Source organism: Bufo gargarizans, chromosome 2 (genome assembly GCF_014858855.1).
Source record: "Bufo gargarizans isolate SCDJY-AF-19 chromosome 2, ASM1485885v1, whole genome shotgun sequence".
Classification (NCBI taxonomy): domain Eukaryota; kingdom Metazoa; phylum Chordata; class Amphibia; order Anura; family Bufonidae; genus Bufo; species Bufo gargarizans.
This window is the reverse complement of record NC_058081.1, coordinates 460,847,573-460,869,982: the sequence shown is the minus strand read 5'-3', so window position 1 is coordinate 460,869,982 and position 22,410 is coordinate 460,847,573. Positions and strand designations below refer to the sequence as shown.

The 22,410-nt window shown below is 45.7% G+C and overlaps 1 protein-coding gene across 1 annotated transcript; it reads left to right on the top strand.

Annotated features, from left to right (window-relative positions):
• Window positions 1-9,060: 9,060 nt before the first annotated feature.
• On the top strand, window positions 9,061-22,138 carry WDR55 (WD repeat domain 55). The gene is given in 10 exon segments (XM_044281037.1): window positions 9,061-9,752; window positions 12,365-12,415; window positions 13,944-14,104; window positions 14,686-14,786; window positions 15,633-15,720; window positions 16,697-16,772; window positions 16,774-16,877; window positions 17,281-17,380; window positions 19,860-20,029; window positions 21,607-22,138. Coding segments are annotated over 10 exon segments (1,212 nt in total). The 5' UTR covers window positions 9,061-9,734; the 3' UTR covers window positions 21,950-22,138.
• The last annotated feature ends 272 nt before the right edge of the window (window positions 22,139-22,410 follow it).

The following is a 22,410-nucleotide window of genomic DNA, read 5'->3' as shown; positions in this document are numbered from 1 at the left end:
CAACATGAGTACTGGAGGAATTGTACTAGAAGGTAGTGATTCCACTTTTCTGAGTTATAGCAACTTCAGCTTTGTTATCCTCCGGCAGAGTCCTTAGGATCGTCAGTAATCCCACAGTCCAAGGGGACCATCTGTGCCATCTTCCAGAATTGAGGGAGTGCATCCTGGTGGAGGTCAGAGCTGTCTGCTCCCGTTAGTACCTCACTTTGTCCTTTTTCGAGGTCAGAGCTGTCTGCTCCCGTTAGTACCTTACTTTGTCCTTTTTCGAGGTCAGGACTGTCTGTCCCCGTTAGTACCTCATTTTGGGGTGCCCCCTTTACCAGTTTCACTTTAGTGGTGTGGATCCAAGTAGGTGCTTCTTCCATGAGTACTGCTGCGCGGGTCGCGGCTACCACTGTAGTCGGTGGTTCGTAGGTGAAGTCTCCTGCGACTTTTCCTTTCTTTAATTTCTTTATCAGCACGATATCTCCCACTTGGAATGGGTGAGTTGGTTCCTGTGGAAGACAAGGAGACTTACAAGCAACTTTTTTTCCTCAATTTCACTTAGGGTTTTAATCAATCTGGTTACAATGGTGTTTGGGTTGTTCCTCAAACATGTGATACACCTTCCCACATAATCTGACACTAACTGTTTAATGCCTGTAATATAGAAATTCTGTGCTAGCAGCATGTGTGTTGTTTGAATGCTGTTGTGTCCTACTCCATGAAAATGTGCAATGAACAGAGGGGAGCTGTGCTGTGGTATGCATGTTTCCCCCTCTTTGCAGATTAATCCTGTCCTAGGATTCTTTCGGCAAGATTGGATAACACCAATCGGCGATTTTATCATCAGTAGCTGAGGATTGGAGATCCACAAGCATCTGAGTTAACTCAAGTGAAGGAGGTACTAATTTCACCATTTGCAATGTGACCGGGGCCATCAGTGCAGCCTTCTTGGCCTCCGCGTCTGCCAGGGCATTGCCTTGGGACACATGATCTTTACCACCAATATGCGCCCTGCAGTGGACAATTGCAATCTGTGAGGGAAATCTTATGGCTTCTAAAAGTTGTATGACAAGTTGTGAATGTGAGATGTGCTTACCATCAGCTGCAATGAATCCTCTCCTTTGCCTAATGACCCCGTGGTCCCAGACCACTTCATGTGCTTACCTGCTATCAGTGTAAATGGTGACTGGCTTGCCTTCATGTAGTATGCATGCTCTCGTGAGTGCAATCAATTCTGCTGCTTGTGCAGATTGGTATGTGATGGGTCTGGCTTCCAGGACAACAACGGGTAGCATAACAATAGCATAACAATAGCATATCCTGCATGATAAGTGTTGTCATTTGGTCTGCTGCAGGATCCATCAACAAAAACATCAGGAGCCCCTTCTACTGGTACAGATTGTAAATCAGAGCGGGGTGATGTCTCATGTTGTATGGCGTGTATACAATCATGTGCCTCTGTCAAGTGATCCTCAGGTCCTTTAAGTCCTAATAGGGCATTCAAGATAGGTGCTGGACCTGAGGTGTGTGTTGCATATTTGATTTGGAGGGAGGGATTGCTGAGGAGTAGAATCTCACTCACCTTACCTTACACAGCCAGACCAGACCTGCCACTGCCACGCCAGGAGGGGAGGACTCGGTAGCTAAAGGCTTTAAAGCAAAAAGCATGCATATATATTGACTTAATTTTACATTAGAAATTTAGACCGGTCAGGCTGGTCACCGAATTAATAATTAACCCCAGATCCAGGACCATTCATAAATTAGTGGGGGATTATTATAGAGACAGACGGCCCCAGCCAGGAGACATAAGGGGTTGGGTTCTGTCTGCTGCTGAACTGTGGCTTGGGGCCACCCAGCCAGCCACATTTACTAATCTTTGCTCAGGGCCCTCATGGTGTGGACTGGACTGGTCATTTTCACTAAGGAATATAGTTTAACCATTTATGTGCAAAAGAGAAAATAAAAAGTCAGCTCCAATCAGATATCTGCACATAGACCAAGACTCTTCGTCTATGTGCAGATATCTGATTGGAGCTGACTTAGTGACCTCTTTTTTACATAAATGGTTAAACTATATTCCTTAGTAAAAAATGACCAGTCCAGTCCACACCATGAGGGCCCCCCTGAGCAAAGATTAGTAAATGTGGCCGGTGGTGGCCCCAGGCCACAGTTCAGCAGACAGACAGAGAGAATCCCTTAGGTCTCTCGTCACTCTAATAATCCACCAGTAATTTAAATAACCCCATTCCCTTACGTCCTCAACAGCAGCACAGATGGGGTTAACTGCCCCTGTGGACTGGTAGGACCGGCGGAATTTTAATGAGCCCAAGAACCAATAAACGATCTTCAGCTCCCTGAAAGGGAGGAGATCACCCCCCAGCCCACCGTGTTTTTTTCTGTCCTCTGGACAGGTGGACTGGCGTGTCGCTCCCTCTTTGGGAGCTGAAGATTGCTTAGGGGTTCTTTTTTCCCTCCTTAAAGCTTAGCTCGCTTTCTATGCATCTCAGTGCCTTTATTTTAGGCCTGATCATGGCGATTTCGGTCTGGGGTACCGTTGGGGAGGGGGGCGTCCCCTCCCCTCTTCTTTCATCATCTGTAGACGGTGCTCCGTTCCTCTGTTACCGCATGTGTGCGGCGCTATGGGCGCCGCCATTTCCCGGAAGTGACGCGCCTTAGGTGCGCTATGTCACTTCCGGTTTTCCGAAGCGATGCGGTGATGTATAAAACTCACCTTTTCTTAAACTGGCTCCCTAGAATGACATCCTGGACTTAGGATTAGTCTGGGGAGACAATTTTTCGTTTAGGTAGAGCCAGTATAGGCTCTGGTTTTTCTGAGTGCTTGCTTTGGCAGCACATATACAAAAAAAAAAAAAAGGGAGTGGTGCTGATCTCGTTTCAGGAACCCGCCCATTGGGCGGGGTTTCCTCCTTTTAAGCGCCCAGAGCCCATCAGTCAGTGCTCTGGTTGCGTTGCTTTCACAAGTTAGCTCCAGAGCTCTCCTGTGCTTTGTGATATTCCTGCAGTATTGCTTTGCTTGGGTTTTGTACTTCCTCTTCTTTCAGCTCTATTTCTTCTAGTGCTGGTGGGCCCCCTTAAGGTCTGGTTTTCTCCACCTCCTGATGTTGTAGGTGTTATGACCTGTTTTGTTTCTTCCATTACAGACTATGGCTTCCCCTAAGGAGGATCAGCGGAAGGCTGGGGCCAAGAGGAAGCATTTGGCATGTTACGAATGTAACACACCCCTAGTTGACAGCTGTCCTTACTCCAGATGTGAGAGTTGTCGCACGGCATCCACGGAACCCACGATGCAGGAGATGTTCCAATGGACCAAGACATACGTGGATGATTCCATCAAGGGAGTAGTTCAGCTACTTAATGAGAGGCTACCAGGTCCCTCTCAGACTCCCATGGAGGTGGTCGCACCGGTCGAAAGACCTACCCCCTGTTCAGTGGGGTCTTCTTCTTCTGAGGAAGAAGAATCTACTTCTTGCTTTTTTCCTCCAGAAAAGACGCAGAAGTTACTCAAGTCCATCAGGTCGGGGGACCAGGATGTTGACATGGGGGAGTCCTCCGATCCCGCCGGTCGGACACAGCGTGTCTTTAGAGCGGATGAGACCCTCCTCTCTGTGATGCGCACAGAGTGGAAGAAGCCTGAGAAGGGTCCAGTGCTTACCAGAAAATTCAGACTCATGTACCCGATGGCTAAACCCTTGGTGGAATCGTGGGGTTCCGTTCCCAAGGTGGACATGGCTATAGCCAAGTTGTCCCGGCGCACTCTAGTCCCTGCAGACGATGGGTCTAGCCTGCAGGACCCCCTAGACCGGAGGGCAGAGTGCACCCTTAGGAGGGGTTACGCGGCGGCCGCCGCCTCCGCATCTACTTCCATTGCGGCCACTGAGGTAGCCACCTATCTACGCTCTAGGCTTAATCAAATCCAGACGGATGTGGACCAGAGCGTATCAAGAGACGACATCCTGGCAGCCTTCAAGTCAGCCAACCTGGCTATGGACTTTTTAGTTGATTCCTCCCAGATGCAGCTAAAGCTGGCCGCCAAAACTATGGCCCTAGTTTCAGCTGCCCGCAGACCACTCTGGCTGAAACCGTGGATTGCGGATAACGCATCCAAGTTTAACCTTTGTGGGCTCCCCTTCGAACCAGATAGGTTATTCGGGTCCGAATTGGACAAAATAATGGAGGGGCTCTCCGATAAAAAAGGGAAGAGCCTCCCCCAGCAGCCCTTTCGGGGACGCCCCAGACAGGAAAAGAAGGGTGGAGGTCGTTCTGGGCAGCAGTCTAGGCGCAGAGATTGGGGGGGGCCATCTCGTAAATATCCGAGACGCCCCCGCAAACCCACCAGGGAGGCAAAACCCCCCTGACTATGGGCCTCCTCGAGGCTCTTGGATAAGCCCTGCTGCCCCTGCAGTGTCTCCTCTAGATTTTCCCGTACCCCTCCCCCAGATTCCCGTAGGGGGCCGTCTTACCCATTTCAAAGACTCTTGGAGCCGGTTGATTGCAGACCCCTGGGTCCAGGACATAGTTTCCGCCGGGTACCGGGTAGATCTTATCTCTCTCCCCCCAGAGAGATTCATCGCCACACGAAGCTTCGGGTCTGCCAAACAGGTGGTCCTAGAATCTTACATTCAGGACTATATTTCCAAGGGAGCCCTGGAGGAGGTACCGGCAGGGGAGAGGGGCCTAGGGATTTATTCACCAGTGTTCCTGGTTCCCAAGAAGACAGGAGATCTCCGGATGATCATCGATTTGAGATTCCTCAATCGATTTATAAGGAAAACAAGGTTTCGCATGGAAACCATAAGGTCAGTCAGCCATATCCTCAATTCTGGGGACGTCATGGCTACTCTGGACCTCAAGGATGCGTACCTTCACATTCCGATCCATTCCGCTTCCCGAAAACTCCTCAGGATCGCGGTCCAGATCTCAGGGGTTTGCAGGCACTTTCAGTTCGCCGTGCTTCCCTTCGGAATCTCTTCTGCCCCCCTCATCTTCACCAAGGTGGTGGTTTCGGTGGTGGCAGCTTTGAGACTCCAAGGACTGACTATTATTCCTTATCTGGACGATTGGCTTTTCATAGCCTCTTCAGTTCCGATCCTTACCCACCATCTTCAGGTCGCAGTCTCCTTTCTCTTCCGCCTAGGCTGGATTATCAACTGGCAGAAGTCGAATGTGAGCCCATCGACTTCAATCCATTACTTAGGATTCGTGGTCGACTCTGTGGAGATGTCCCTCCGGTTGACTCCAGAAAGGAGAGCGCGGATTCAGGACCTGGCAAAGGTCCTTTATGTCCCTCGTCGAGTCTCTATCCGGACTCTCATGAAGATGCTGGGGCTCATGTCAGCGGCTGCGGATGCGGTCCCTTGGGCGTTATGGCACCTCCGTCCTCTTCAGTCGGAGGTCTTACACCTATGGAACGGCAGCCCTGCGGGGCTAGATTCCCTGTGCTCCCTGTCCGGTCAAACCCGAAATTCCCTCAGATGGTGGTTTCAGCTACCAGCAGGGAAGTCTATGACCCAACCAGCTTGGGTCATATTGACTACAGACGCGTCCCTTGTAGGCTGGGGCGCTCACCTGGACGGATCCCCAATTCAGGGATCTTGGTCTCCTCTGGAGCGGCATCTTTCCTCCAATCTTCGCGAGATGCGAGCTATCCGGCTAGCCCTCCTTCACTTTGCGCCTCAGATCCGGGGCAAAGCAGTGAAAGTCCAGTCAGACAATATGACTGCTGTCCTCTATATAAACAAACAGGGAGGCACAAGATCATTGCCCCTTCTGTCAGAGATCGGGGTAATTCTTCGGTGGGCAGAGCTGAACCTTTCCCATCTATCTGCCGTTCATATTCGAGGCTCCCTCAATATGATAGCGGACCGCTTAAGTCGAGGATTACCGACCATGGAGTGGTCTCTGCATCCGGAGATCTTCAGGCAGCTAGTTCACAGATGGGGTATGCCAGAAGTGGATCTCATGGCAACCAGGTTCAACGCCAAGGTGATGAGGTTCTGTTCCCTCTACAGGGAAGACAACCCCCTGGCGATAGATGCTCTGTCAATACCGTGGAGGTTCAGGCTGGCTTACATCTTCCCTCCCTTTTCCATGATACCGAGGGTATTGATGAAAATCCGTCAGGATCAGGCCTCGGTAATAGCCATCATACCGTTTTGGCCCAGAAGATCCTGGTTTACCCAGCTCATTCAGATGAGTCGGGGACAATACTGGAGACTCCCCCCGGAGCAGACCCTGGTGTCGTGGGACACTCACCTCTGCCCAGATCTGCACAGGTTCAACCTGACAGCCTGGAGGTTGATCAGTCCCTTCCCAACATAGAAGGGCTTTCCGAGTCGGTCCTGAGAACTTTGTCGCATTCCCGAGCAGAGTCTACAAAGAAGGCCTACTCCAGGATCATGAGAATCTTCGAGGCATGGTGTGATTCCAGACAGGTGGCGTCTGCAGATCCGCCCCTTCCTGCGATACTTCAATTTCTTCAGGATGGATTAGATAGAGGCCTATCTCCAGCTACCTTGAAGGTACAGGTTTATGCCATCTCGGCCTGTCTCAACAGGCCACATTCTCGGGACCCACTCATCAAACGCTTCCTGAAGGGAGCTGAAAGACTAAAGCCTACTATACTGAAACCTATCCCCCAGTGGGATCTTTCAGTAGTGCTCAGGGGGCTAGCATCTCCCCCCTTCGAGCCCTTGGAGGAGGTAAATTTTAAATTTCTGACTTTAAAGATGGTCTTTCTTCTGGCTATAGCTTCAGCCAAAAGAGTTTCTGAATTGCAGGCTTTTTCCGCAAATCACCCGTACATTATTTTTCTACAGGATAGAGTACTCCTGAAGTTTTTACCTTACTTCAGGCCTAAGGTGCCTACTTTCCAGAACATCAATCAGGTAATATCTTTATCAGTTTTGTTTACAGCCTCCTCCTCTGATACTCCAGCTAGAGACCCGCTGGATATTTCAAGATGCCTCCAGATCTATGTGGATAGATCTAGTGAGTTCAGGAAAGATGAGAATCTTCTTATCCTGTTTGCCGGTAAGTCTAAAGGCCGTAAAGCGTCTAAAGCCACCATTAGTCGCTGGATCAAGGAGGCCATTTTGGAAGCTTTCGTCTCCCAATCCTTAGATCCTCCCGAGTTTGTGAGGGCCCATTCTACTAGGGCGGTCTCCACCTCGGTTGCGGAGAGAAGACTCCTCCCCTTAGAGTTGATCTGTAAGGCGGCCTCCTGGAGCTCTGAGTCAACCTTCATCTCCCATTATAGGATAGATGCTAGGATGGCAGAGTTTTCGGCTTTTGGGCAGACTGTTCTTAGTTCTGCCAGGCATGAGGACCCTCCCTAGGGGATTCTTCTTGCTATCTCCCCATCTGTGCTGCTGTTGAGGACGTAAGGGAATCGTTAATTTCTAACGATAATTTGTTTTCCCTTAGTCCTAACAGCAGCACACAAATATCCCACCCTAAATACATTATGCTTGTTAAAAACACGGTGGGCTGGGGGGTGATCTCCTCCCTTTCAGGGAGCTGAAGATCGTTTATTGGTTCTTGGGCTCATTAAAATTCCGCCGGTCCTACCAGTCCACAGGGGCAGTTAACCCCATCTGTGCTGCTGTTAGGACTAAGGGAAAACAAATTATCGTTAGAAATTAACGATTATTGGGGGATTATTATAGAGACGGGAGACATAGGGGGTTAGGTTCTCTCTACTGCTGAACTGTGGCTTGGGGCCACCCGGCCGGCCACATTTGCTAATCTTTGCTCAGGGGGGCCTTCATGGTGTGGTGTAGAATGGTCATTTTACTAGGGAATATAGTTTAACCATTTATGTGCAAAAGAGAAAATTAGAAGTCAGCTCCAATCAGATATCTGCACATAGACCAAGAGTCTTGGTCTATGTGCAGATATCTGATTGGAGCTGATTTAGTGATTTTTCTCTTTTGGGCATAAACGGTCAAACTATATTCCTTAGTAAAAATGACCACTCCACACCACACCATGAGGGCCCCCCTGAGCAATGGGTGACACCAGCCATAGCAACGCCACTGCCTCTATCTGCAAGTCGCTGGAGTGCACGGCTGTACAGTCAGTAGTGGCATGTGACACATGTGGCAATAATAATGTGTCTGCTGGCCTACAGCCTGGTAAAGACCTGTGTCATGTCATGTGTGATGTGCATCCCAATTATGCCATACATACGTGTGCAGATACTGGTCCTGTACTCCTGTGAGGCTGCAAGGCAGGGGTGTGGTGTGGACCACTCATGAGACTGCATGTGCTTAGGCCTCATGCACACGGCCGTTTTTGGGTCCGCATCCGTTGCTCCGTTCCGTGCCCCCGCCAAAAAAATAGAACATGTCCTATTCTTGTCCGTTTTGTGGACAAGAATAGACATGTCTACAATGGGCCGCCCGTTCCGTTATGCAAATTGCAGAAGTCACACTGGCGGCTTCCGTTTTTTGCGGATCCGCGGTTTACTCTACTAGGTGTGTGGATTATTATTTTTTGTGTGTGTTGTGGTGGAGGGCGTGATCGCATGCTAGGGTGTGTGAAGGCGGGATCCAGGGGGCCCAAGTAAATTCTTGCCCAGGGTCCAATAAATATTAAAGACGGCCCTGCCACCAATGCTGAAAAGCAGGGTAAACATGGACACGAGCAGTCCATGAAATTAATGACACCAGCAAAGGAGGCAATATGGACACTAACAATACATTAATAAGTGTCTTTCATTAACTTTCTCTACATGATAAATGCCACTTACTGAAGTGAGACAATCCCTTTAAGTTTAAAAACCTCATTAGTATTTTCTCATGTATTATATATTCATATATACTGGAATCAAAAAAACGTACGGGGGTCATTTATCAAACTGGTGTAAAGTAGAACTGCCTTAGTTGTCCATAGCAATCAATCAGATTCCACCTTTCATTTTCCAAAGGAGCTGTCTAAAATGAAACGAGGAATCTGGTTGGTTGCTATGGGCAACAAAGCCAGTTCTACTTTACACCAGTTTGATAAATGACCCCATTAAAGGGATTCTGCAGTTCTTTTCCGACACCCCCGCCGATCAGCTGTTTGAAAAGGAAGCAGCGCTGGTAGTAGCACCGTGATCTTCTCGCTGTTTACCGCAGGCCCAGTGACGTCACAACTAGTATCACTGTCCTGGGCGCGGCTAAGCTCTGTTCACTTACTGCCAGCGCCGCTGCCTTCTCAAACAGCTGATCGACGGGGGTCCCAGACCATTCTATTGAGTGGGGGGCACTATACTGCATCATGGGAGGCTGTAAGGGGTCATCATACTATGTTGAGGGCACTAAATGGGCACAATACTGTTAAGAGGACATACTAGGTGTACCCTGGCCTGGGCACTAAGTGCATCATTATTGTCAGACACTACAAGGATACACATGGCTTAGTGTAGAACAGTGTCCTTGGCCCCCTTTAGCTGACGTGGCCCCCCTGTGAGTTTTGCAAAACTTGTATGTAGAATGTGTCTTCCAATCTTTAGGGGTTAATGCGGCCATCTCAAAATTTCTGACTGAAACAAAAACTAAAAAGTGTTCCCCATACAGCAGCCTCATAGACTCATACAGGAACCTCCCCCGGTCATGTGACACATGACGCCTCCGTTGTCACAGAAGGTCCTTGCAGGCTGTAGGAACCAGCAGCTGGTATTCAGCCTCTGAACGGCACTTTGTTTTACACAGCTGCCAGGACCTGGCTTGGGCATTTTCAAGATGGCGGCGCCCTTGGAGGTAAGCACGAGAATGGCGCTGGTACAGTGATCGGTGCAGCCTGCAGCGTGGCGCTGAATATCTGCTCACGAACCACAAGCTAAGGAAACCGCATGTCAGGGATGGTCTGAATAGGACTCTTCACGTCACTTTACTAGTTCCCCAGTGAGAGTGTGCAGTGTCTTCTCTGTGAGCGAAAGCTCTATTCTGCTACCTGTTTCTCGCCAGTTGTGGGGACGCAGTCTACTTATACTTTTTTTTATTTTTTTTTATCGTTATGGCATATTTTCACCTGTAGCGAAAATGCAGTGAATTGGTGGGCGGCCGGCAAATCTGCAGTGTTTTAGGGCAAGTGGAATTATGGCACAGAAACTGCAACTAAATTCCTGCGGTCGCTGCATGGTGTCCGCCTCGCATTCTTTTCAGTGGGAAGCAGTGCTTCAGTTCCCTGGTTTAAAGGGAACCTGTCATCAGCTTTAGGGTCCATTCACACATCCATGTGTGTTTTGCGGATCCGCAAAACACAGACAGTGGCAATGTGCGTTCCGCATTTTGCGGACCGCACATTGTCGGCACTAAGAGAATATGCCTATTCTTGTCCGCTATTTATAGGACATCTTCTATTTTTTTCAGGATCGGAATTGCGGACCCGGAAGTGTGGGTCCGCAATTCCATAAAGCAAAATGCGGAATGGAATTGCGGATGTGTAAATGGAGCCTTATGCTGCCCATACTAACGGCAGAATAGAGACAGGAGAGTTGATTTCTGCGGTCTGTCATTTACCAACATCGCAATCATTGCAGACTGGGCCTGGAGAAGAGTCCCAGCCACCTGAGAAGAGTCATGGTTATTCATGAATCCCTGCTCTCCTGCTGATGACTGACAGGCTTCTACCTAGTTTTCTCCCTCTCTCTAGGAGAGAACTGCCAATCATCAGCAGATGGGTGAGAGTGCACCAGATTATGGATAACCAGGACTCTTCTCAGGTAGATTTGACTCTTTTCAAGGCCCAGGCTGCAATGGTTATGATGCTGGTTCTCGGCAACCACTTACTATTAGCTCATGAGTGACACACTGCTGACATCAGCATTTCTGTCACTAATTTATGCTGCCCTCAGTGAGATCTCCGTAAAGTTGATGACAGGTTCCCTTTAATGACACAGTGTCCGGAAGGACGTCTCTTGAAGCATTGGCAGGTGGTCCGCTTGAGGTTTAGCTCCATTCAGTAGAGCTAAGCGGGTCCACAGCAGAAACTGAAGCCCCCAATAAACATAAGTCAGACTGTACCAAACAGTACAATACAAGCAATCCCAAAAAATAAGATTGATAATATGTGATACAGGCACCTGCCAAAGGTAACACACTACTGGGCACGCTTTACTTACAACCCCTACATAACTGCAGCCGCAAGGCTCTCGCCCACTTCACCAACAGTCTTGTATTCTGTAAGCAGGCGCACCCTCCTTATCTGTATTGTATGTGGGTCTATTATGTTTTAATATGAATTTTCAATAAAGATGTTAGTTTTATCATGGGACTTGGGGTCTAGTACCTTTTTGTTTCGTAATAATGCTGTCAGTGTTATCCAATACTTTCCAGAACTGTAAGGGTTACACAGCATCATAAATCGATATAATGCTATGCGAACATTTCAGTACTACATAGGTCAGGACAGGAGCTGTCTCATACTCTCACTGCGAGTCCGGAGGGTGGAACTCGCTCATCTGAAAGGGGCCTAAGCCATGTGGCCGATGACATGATCTCACAGTGAGTGCTGCAACCTTAACAGCTGATAGGTGGGGGTGTCAGGAGTCAGATATTGATGGCCTATCCTGAGTATAGAAGACCCAGAGAAACCCTTTAAATAGGTAGTCTAAAGATGTGGCAAAGTTCTCACAGTGGCTCCCTCTGTATGTTTAGCATGATGCATCTTAAAGGGGTTGTATAGAAGTTTTTATATCTGAAAACCGCCAGGGACATAAAAAATAATTATTATAATACTGTTTATGAATAAAAATATGTTCACGGTCCTGAACTCAACTCCAGCACTACAACGAATCTGACATGTCTCCCAGGAACAACAACATAATTGTCCGTGGGTTGTGTTGGTGGTATTGCAGTTGATGAGACTCGGGCTTAGCAGATGATATACCACATACAACCTGTGGACAGGTGTGGCACTGTTTTTGGAAGAAAGGAATCATGTCTCTCTAGTTCTGGTCAACCCTTTTAGAGTTCCAGTAAAGCTTCTTTTTGGAAATCCAGCCTGGAATATATTAAAGGGGTTGTTTGGGTTCAGCTCATATCCAGGAAGCCCCTCTGACATGAGAATCGGAGCATTTTATGCTTAGATACCCTCTTTTGTCCTGCACTGAATTAGGCTTTTTCTGGAGATCCAGTGACGTAACGGGCACTTCATGGGTAAAGCTAGACGGAGGCTTCCGCCTAGCAGTGAGCCTGGGGATGTCACTGGCACTAATAAGCCCGCCCATCAGTGTCGGTGACATCTCTGGCAACACTGCTAGGTGGTTCAGCTCTGAACCTGGACAACCCATTAGGTTCCTCTCTTATAACATATATTAAGTCTGAGTTGTCACTTGCCTTATGTGTCTCTTCTTATTCTGTTCTTGTAGACTGTGCCAATCAGTAAAGACTTGGATGCAAACAATGAAGAAAGCCAGCAGGTCAGTACTATTGTACATGACGCGTTTCCATTGCTGCTTGGTTCCTTTCATTCCTTTATTCTGCTCCCTCCTAAGAAGCAGATGTACCAGAATCGGAAACCGAGGCGGCGCCCATTGAGTATAATAGGTTCCGTGGAATTTAAGCTGCATGCAGGACTCTTTTTTTTCTCCGGCCTTTTAAATGGATTCTGCGACAGACGCCCCTAGTGGAACCTCTGACAAATCTGTGAACTTAGCCCAAACAAGAATCTGTCAGAAATGATCAACGTAACCATGAATAGAGAGCTGCTGTGACTCCCACTTATGCACAGTGCCTCTAGAGGAGAACTTGGTCCCATATATGGATAGGCTGGTATGTAGGGTCCCATTGCAATGCAGTACCACCTTATTAGGGATCTGTGTGATATGGATCCCAAACATATTCTTAGGGCTCATGCACACGGCCGTTGCCATTTTTGCGGCCTGCAAATTGCGGATCCACAAAACACGCATACTGGCCATGTGCGTTCCATGTTTTACGGAACGTCCGGCCCCTAATAGAACACTCCTGTCCTTGTCCGTAATGCAGACAAGAATAGGACATGTTCTGTGCTTTTGCAGATGCCACAGAACGGACATACAGATGCGGACAGCACATAGTGTGCTGTATGCATCTTTTGCAGCCTCTTTTAAGTTAATGGTCCGCATCTGACCCGCAAAGAATGCAGATTGGATGCGGACTAAAACAATGGCATGAGCCCTTATGCCTGAGACATAACCCACATTTTATGTGTGTTTTTTTTTCTTAATTTATTTCCCAGCTATTGTAATGTAGTTGTGGCAGAAAAGTTTGGCTACGTTAATAACCTACAATAGATAATGGCTGCACATGTATGGGTGCTACTCAGCTAAAACCTAGGATTTCAGCAGTTGCACCTTTATAATTTAATTATAAATATCCCATAAAATTATTTACCATATTTTTGGACTATAAGACGCACTGGACTATAAGACTCGCATAGGATTTGGAGGAGGAAGATAAGAAAAACCCCTCTAGCCTCCATTAGCCTCAGATCAGATCCCCCACCCCCATCAGCCTCAAATCAGCTCCCCATCAGACGCCCCCCCCCCCCCCCCAGCCTCCATCAGCCTCAGAACAGCTCCCCATCAGATCTCAGATCAGATGTTACAAAAAAAACTTGCCTTGCTTGCTGCGGCGGGTATCGCTGATCCAGGACTCGCCACTTCCCACATCGCTTCTTATGGGTCCTGCTGTGTACTGTGACCTGACGGACCCTGAAGAAGACCAGGGAAGGTGAGTGACACCCAGCGCAGTGCTGCCCTCACCTTCCCGTGTCTCCTGCATGCTGATGGAAACAGTCATTAGCATTCGGACTATAAGACGCACTGCCACTTTTCCTCCACTTTTGGCGGGGAAAGTGTGTCTTATAGTCTGAAAAATACAGTAATAGGAAAATTATAATAAAGTATAGTTATATAGTGATGTTTATTGAAAATCAGCATTTTCTCTAATATCAATATACTCCAGGAGGAGTCTGAAGAGCTTGATGATGATACTCCAGGCCCAGCGGAACCCCGGGTGAGGGACACGCCTATGGACATATCATTTGAGGCTGCTGTGAATACCATTGCATTCCACCCAAGTCAGGACATCCTCGCACTTGGAGATTTAGATGGAGATGTGTTTGTGTAAGTCTTCTGGATAATTCAAGTGCATCAGATTCTAAATGTGTATGAAACGTGTTTCAGTTGAATTCCCAGAATGGCAGAATAGGATAAGAATGCATCCAATGAGATCCAATAAGGCCACCTTCTCATATGTCTGGTTATCCGGCTCACTTCCCCTCCGAAGTGATGCAGAATACGCAGGATATCCATGCTGGATGTTAAATAATGCCTGAAAGAAAAACGCTGCTTGCGTAGTTATTCTGTCCAGTGAAATTAGCAGATAGACACTGGATCTGTGCACTATAGTTCAGTACACATATATCAGTTATGTCTGGCTCCCGGCCTGAAGTAGCTGGCCAGACAACTGATATATGGGAACCTAGCTTAAGCCAAAATGAAGCAGCCTTTAACCCCCTCCCGTTCAGTAGTACTAGCACACCACAGGCTGGAAGAGTTTCCTGTACAGTGCTATAAATGCATGTTGCAGTGAAGGAATATCAGATTTGTTGCTTACCTGAGGAACGTAGTACCTGAGGGTGTCAATCTGTGGACCTCAACTTTTCAGATACCAGAAATGTCATGAATCTATGTTCTGTTTTCAGATATTCGTATTCGTGTCTAGAGGATGGGAACAAAGAGCTCTGGTCCTCTGGACATCACCTGAAGTCATGTCGGGATGTTGCATTTTCCAGTGATGGCCTGCGTAAGAAACTCTGACATCTTTTATTTCTCTAGGATTTTCTATGGACTTGAAAGAAAGAAATGAAAGGGGTTGTGGCACAAAAAATATTCAACATTTTTCAAGCCATCACCTTGATCTGAATACTTTTGTAATGGCATGTAATTAAAAATGTAGTATAGCCAGTGAGCTATTCAATCAAATCTATCTGTATAGCGCCACCTGCTGTTTGTTCTTTTCCTTATTTCTTGTCCACCTCACTGAGATGGTTGCACAATCTCAGTTTAAATCTTCAAGTGTCTCCAGCCATATCTTCTTTTAGAAGCTGTGTCAGTGACAGGGAAAGAGCTACACCAGAAAGGACACGTCCCCTGAGCTGAAATAGATCTAGCAGAACAATTGGAGCAGTCAATGTGGAGATCTCTGGATCCATGTGAGGCACAGGGCTGGTTCTAGCTTTACCAAGAGATTGCCATGTACTATATGATAATTTCTTACATCAATCATGGCTTAACCCCTTTAAATAAGCAGACATATAAAACCATACGGAATGAATGGGGGTCTTATGTAATGGCTTTGTAAAACTCGTACTTGTGACCATGTGCATGAGGCTATATTTTCATGTGAAGTAGATCACATCTCCCACACTGCTGTTCACCAGGGTCCACTGGATTATATGCACTCTGTAAAGTCTGTGAACACCTACGCCTTTTTGCAGTGTACAGTCATTCACATGCAAACATCCTTGACCCTGTTCACATCCACACCAGGTTCGCCCAAGATGTGTTTTCATGACTTATGTTGTTTTTTTTTAATTTTGGTGCCGTGTTATATAGTATTTCACCATTCCTTTAACTTTTTTGTTTTTAGAGCTTTTTTCAGTTTCCAAAGACAAGTCTATTCACATCCTTAATGTGGAGGAAGGAAAGCTAGTGAAACGCATCACCAAAGCCCATGAGTAAGGATACCGATTGCAATTTACAAGAAGCTAAACGCAAATCCTTCCACATACACGTTTTGGCTGTATGCAGCTGTTCATATGATCTTGAAATGGGCATGTTCAGCCAGTAAGGGTACTTTCACACTAGCGGTTTTGTTTTCCAGTATTTAGTTCCGTCACAGAAGCGCAATACCGGAAAAATGCTGATCAGTTTTATCCTAATGCATTCTGAATGGAGAGCATTCCGTTCAGGATGCATCAGTTCAGTCCCTCTTACGTTTTTTAGACGGAATAAATACCGCAGCATGCTGCAGTTTTATCTCCGGCAAAAAATATTGATCACTTGCCAGAATGCCGGGTCCAGCATTAATTCACATTGAAATGTATTAGTGCCGGCATTAAGTGTTCCGGCAAAACGGAACCCACTTTCCGGAATTGCAAAAATAAATTATACCGGATCCGTTTTTCCTGATGATACCAGAGAAACGGATCCGGTATTTCAATGCATTTGTCAGGCGGATCCGTCTGACAAATGCCATCAGTTTGCTTCCGGATTGCCATATCCGGCAGGCAGTTCCGGCAATGGAACTGCCTGCCGGAATCCTCTGCCGCAAGTGTAAAAGTCATGTACACCAGGGAAACTGTAACATTTCAGATTTTGTCTTGTAAATGTAAAAAAAAAATGCAGTTTTGATAATGACCACTAGATGCCAGTATAGTAGTGGTGACACATGACAGCTGGTGATGGGGGTAGTGATGACAGCAGAAGGAAGTGGAGCTAATTTTGTAGATTTATCTATGTAATTAGGAACATTTCATGCCATAATTGCTCTTATTTGTTTGAACATTCATTTCATCAGGCCACCACCACGTTTTGATTTGTTCCATCTTCTGTATCTGCACCTTGTTCTTCAACAGACATATCTGCTGTCTGAAATGAATTAAGAAAATAATAAATGTGTTTTATAGTAAAATGTACTATTTTCTGCCTCAGCTCTGCACTGAATAGACTGCTCCTAATTGATGAGAACCTCTTTGCCACTGGCGATGACAGTGGGATGTTGAAAGTAGTGGGACCTCCGAAGAGGTACAGCTTTCATGGAGATGAAGAATCATGAGGAATACATAAGTGACATGGTCATTGACCAAAACAAAAAGATGCTCCTTACAGCCAGGTACTACATGATACCACTTTGCTTGAGGTTGGTTATTATGAGGATAATAGGCATTATACAACCACCCTACACCACATTTCCGTTTTTTTCTTACATTTCTTTGCTTGTCTTGACATCCAGATTGAAAAATCACATTCCCACTTATCTCCTTTTTACCTCTATCTCCAGTCTTCTTGGAAACTGTGGCAACGTATAAAATACACATATAACCTGAATGTTTCATTTCTTGAGCAGACAAATAGCATTTCTTGTACTAAAGCAAAAGGAAAAACTCCAGTGTCTAGTAAAGAATAAGAGTCAAACTTTATTAAACAATCCCTCTTATCGCACATTTCAGGCATATACTGCCGCTCATCTTGCACAAACATCTCAGTAATCTTATTTTTATTTTTTTCCCTTTCAGTGGGGATGGAACGATGGGGGTGTTCAACATAAAGAGACGCAGGTTTGAGTTGCTTTCAGAATACCAGAATGGAGATTTGACATCTGTAGCTATAATGAAGGTTGGTTGTGCATTAAACTTTTCACCCGCTTCATGACCAGGCACGTTTTTTTTCTGATGTATAGCAGGTACAACCAAAATACTATTTATATGGTTTGTCCTGTAACTGGGGCTGACATATCAAAGGGATATAAAACCCAGAATTCAAACAACGAAAAAAACAACCAACAAAACGTAACTTAATCTAAAAAATTTGTCGGTTGTAAGTAACAAAAGTGGAATCCATTACATCTCTGCCAAGGTTGTCACCCAGCTTTCCCAGACCGCTGAATTCCACATTTGCCTAGTTTTGTAGTGAGGAATTCCTTCATATAGCCAGACCAACTTGCTGTTCAGGGTCTTGGAAAAGCTGTGTGACAAGACTATACAGCATTGGTGACAACAGATGTTGCTCTATATATGCATATACCCAGTTAAGTCCATATATATTTGGACACTGACACCATTTTTTTTTATTTTTATTTTTTTATACCTGTTTACTAAAGCATATTCAAGTTATAGTTATTTAATGGACATGAACAAATCCAGACTTTTAGTTTTCATTTGCGGGTATCCACATTAAAATTGGATGAAGGGTTTAGGCATTTCATCTCCTTTACATGTGGCACTCTGTTTTTAAAGGGACCAAAAGTAATTGGACAATTGACTCAAAGGCTGTTTCATGGGCAGGTGTGGGCAATTCATTCATTATTTAATTCTCAATTAAGCACATAAAAGGCCTGGAGTTGATTTGAGGTGTGGTGCTTGCATTTTGAAGATTTTGCCGAGAAGTAAACATGCAGTCAAAGGAGCTCTCCATGCAGGTGAAATAAACAATCCTTCATCAGCGAAAACAGAAAAAACCCATCCGAGAAATTGCTACACTATTAGCAGTGGCAAAATCTACAGTTTGGTAAATCCTGAGAAAGAGCGACTTCAACAATGCAAAAAGACCTGGACGCCTACGGAAGACAACAGTGGTGGATGATCGCAAAATAATTACCATGGTGAAGAGAAACCCCTCCACAACAGCCAACCAAGTGAACAACACTTTCCAGGATATAGGCGTATCAATATCCAAATCTACCATAAAGAGAAGACTGCATGAAAGTAAATACAGAGGGTTCACTGTGCGGTCCAGGCCACTCATAAGCCTCAAGAATAAGAAAAAACAGCACACATCTGGAAGAACATTCTTTGGACAGATGAAACCAAGATCAACCTCTACCAGAATGATGGAAAGTAAAAAGTATGGCGAAGGCATGGTACAGCTCATGATCCAAAGCATACCACATCATCTGTAAAACACGGTGGAGGCAGTGTGATGAACCCGGACATACCCTTATTTTCACCCTGAGGCTAGCATCAGAGCATCTCATGCTCCGATGCGCTCCCGTGCCCTGCGCTAAATCGCTCAGGGCACGGGCCTTTTTGTTTTCAATAACACACTGCTGGACGGTAACTTCCGCCTGGCAGTGTGTTCGGTGACGTCACCGGCTCTGAGGGGTGGGCTTTAGCTCTGCCCTAGCAGTTTTACTGGCTAGGGTAGAGCTAAATCCCGCCCATCAGTGCCAGTGACATCACCGGGGTTCCTGTCAGCCCCCTGGAGAGCCCCGGTACGTGACCGGAACTCCTAAAAAGGGCAAAGGAGAGCATAGGAGCATGAACTGCTCCGATGCTCATGTCAGGGGGGCTGTAGGGGTGAAAATGGCTGAACCCGGACAACCCCTTTAAGGGGTTAATATTTTTTTGGGGCCATCACTGGGCTGTCCATGCACAAGAAAAGTAAATCTACAGCTGCTATAAGCAGAAGTAAATTTCCGCAAGCTTTCCACTACATCATGGGACCCTCAGCCATAGAAGTAAATTTGCGTAAGCTTCCTACTACATCATATGTAATGTATTGGTGCCAATAGGAAGTACAATTTATCCCACAAAAAGCAAGTCCTCATATGTCTATATAAGCGGAAAAATAATTTTATAGCTTTGGGAAGGCAGGGAGTAAAAAACAAAAAAATAGAAAGATCATTCGGTAATGAAATGGTTATCCGTGCATCCATTTGGCAAAGGATAGAACACATCCTATGTTGTCCCCAAAGTGCGGACCGAAGACCCATTGAAGTCAATAGGTAGGCAAAAAAATCTGTTATACACCTGAACCGCATGCAGATTTTGCAGATCCATGGTTTGCAGACCTCGGACACAGTCATGTGCATTATAACCTAATGCGTGACAACGTTAACAAAGTAGCTGTATGACATATCGCCTCTGCCACAGTAGTTTCCATGCCAACATTTAAATATTCTGAAGGGTTAATTGAGTTTGTGCGAGCTAGACCCTGCTATATGTGAGCTAGGGATATTACAGAGATTGATATTAATGATTGTAACTTGTGTACAGTAAATTCTCATTTACTACACCAAGTGGTAAGTGGGGAATACAGAATTTACTTCTGCCTGATCTCTTTATATGTAAGACATTATTTCTTTCCCTTTCTTCAGAGAGGCAAAAAAGTGGTTTGTGGTTCAAGCGAGGGGACGATCTATCTGTTCAACTGGAATGGATTTGGAGCAACAAGTGATCGTTTTGCTGTGAAGGCCGAGTCCATTGACTGTATGATCCCTATTAACGATAACATTGTGTGCACAGGGTCCATGGATGGCATTGTTAGGTCAGTGGTCACAATTTTCATATTTATCTGTTATTGAAGACAAAAAAACGTTAGCGGTAGACAATGGCTTTCGTGCCAAGTTTTAATGAAATATGTTACCCATATGCGAATACCCGGTTAGGCGCTCCCATTGAAGTCAATATGAATTTCATTTGTTTGCCATGGCAGATTATTAGTCTTAGGCCTCATGCACACGACCGTGCCGTTTTTTGAGGTCCGCAAACCGCGGATCAGCAAAAAACGGAAGCCGCCCGTGTTGCCTTCCGCAATTTTCAGGTGCAATATAAATGCCTATTCTTGTCCGCAAAGTGCAGACAAGAATAGGACATGTTATATTTTTTTAGCGGGGCCGCGGAACGGAGCAACGGATGCAGACAGCACACGGAGTGCTGTCTGCATCTTTTGCGGCCCCATTGAAGTGAATGGGTCCACATTCGAGCCGCCAAAACGACGGCTCGGATACGGACCCAAACAACGGCCGTGTGCATGAGGCCTTAGTCTCCCAAGATTTACTGGCGGCAGGACTCTCAGGACCTCTGCCTTAGGGATTCATGTACACAAACTTATTTTCTTTCCGTGTCTGTTCCATTTTTTATTTTTTTTTGCAGACTGTATGCAGAACTATTAATTTCAATGGGTCCGCAAAAAAAATGGAAGGTGTCTGTATTTCCATTCCGCAGAAAAATAGAACATGTCCTCTTATTGTCCCCATTACGGACAAGGATAGTACTGTTTTATTAGGAGCCAGCTGTTCCGTTCCGCAAAATACGGAATACACACGGACGTCATCCGTATTTTTTGTGGACCGCAAAATACATATGGTCGTGTGCATGAGGCCTTACATGTATAGGGGAAGTCCCGTCTTTTAAGATGGCGCCCGATTGTGAGTGCAGTGTGAATAACTTTAAAACGTAACATAACTGCCATGTTTCTGCTGTTTTACACAGCAGAGGCCAGGGGGTAATGTCTGCGATCATCGGTAATGCTGATTGTGGACATTTAGTCCCTCATGTGCCGTGGTCAACTGTGAACATGACATCTGGGATAGCTAAAACCGGGAGCCACGTGCTTCTCAGCGCGGCCCGCCTTCCCCAATTCCACCGCCTATTCCAACGCAGGCCTCTAGGTGGTAGCACTGCATTTGAGTATACTGAATGCTTAGAGAATACAAAATAGTCACTTAGGGTGACTTAAAAAAAGTAAAAAAAAAAATATGTAAATATAAAAAAATCATTCTAATCACCCCCTTTCCCTAGAATAAATCCATAAACAATAATAAGGAAAAATCAAGGGCATCACCAACAATGTAACGGAAAAAAAATCTAAATGTCCGATTCAGTTGACTGAAATGGAAGCTGTAATATTACTGTATACCAAAAAAGTGTATACCTTTTATTGTATTAAACATTTTTTTATGGAACTCCTATATGCAGACAGTTGGCATGTGTAAGTAGATGAAATAGGTCATGTATAGGAAAATCAGGCTGATGTGTTTTACATGTATTTTTTTTGCATAACGTTATTATGAAGGTGATTTACTACAATAACATTGTCAATGGTATCATTCATTTTTCTAGGGCCATTAACATTTTGCCCAATAGAGTAATTGGAACAGTGGGCCAGCATCCAGGAGAGCCCATAGAACAGCTGGCAAAGTCAAGAGATGGTAAATTCTTAGCCAGCTGTGCTCATGACCAGAAAGTGAAGTTCTGGGATGTGTCAAACATTGGCTCCATTGTAGTGGATGTTTACAGGAAGCGGAAGAAGAACAAGCAGCTACAAGCTTTGAGCAAGAAAGCATTTGGAGGAGCGGATGACTTTTTTGCTGACTTGAAGGAAGACAGAGCAGAGAATAAGGAAAAAGAGGAGGAGGAGGCAGATGAAGAAGAAAGTGACAGCGAAGACTCGGACAGTGATTAAAGTGAATGACACTACAACACAAACTTCACTGGACATGTGGTGAACAATGGAGTCACTGCCATCTTCCAGGGACAGTAATGTTACCAATTTTTGTTCACCCAGCAGGACAGTAATAAATATTTTGTTTTGGGCATTTTTGAAATTTACAGAGGTGGTACAGAAATAAACTCTGTATCTTTTTTAACACTGCCCAGTGAGTGGCACATCAGCAGTGTTCATTTATGTCCTTCTAACTACAAGGTCTATTTTGTATCGAAATGATCTTTCCAAATGCTCTGCCCACCGGTTCCTGGAGGAGTATGATAGTGGCAGTAGTATCTTATTCTATTAAGAACTTGTACAATGCATAGAAATAATATTTAATTAAAGGTTTTACATGCAAAACATGGATGGAGGAGGTAGAAGTGACGCTATGTATTAGAAAAGGGATCAGCAACCTTTAGCACGCCAGCTGCTGTGAA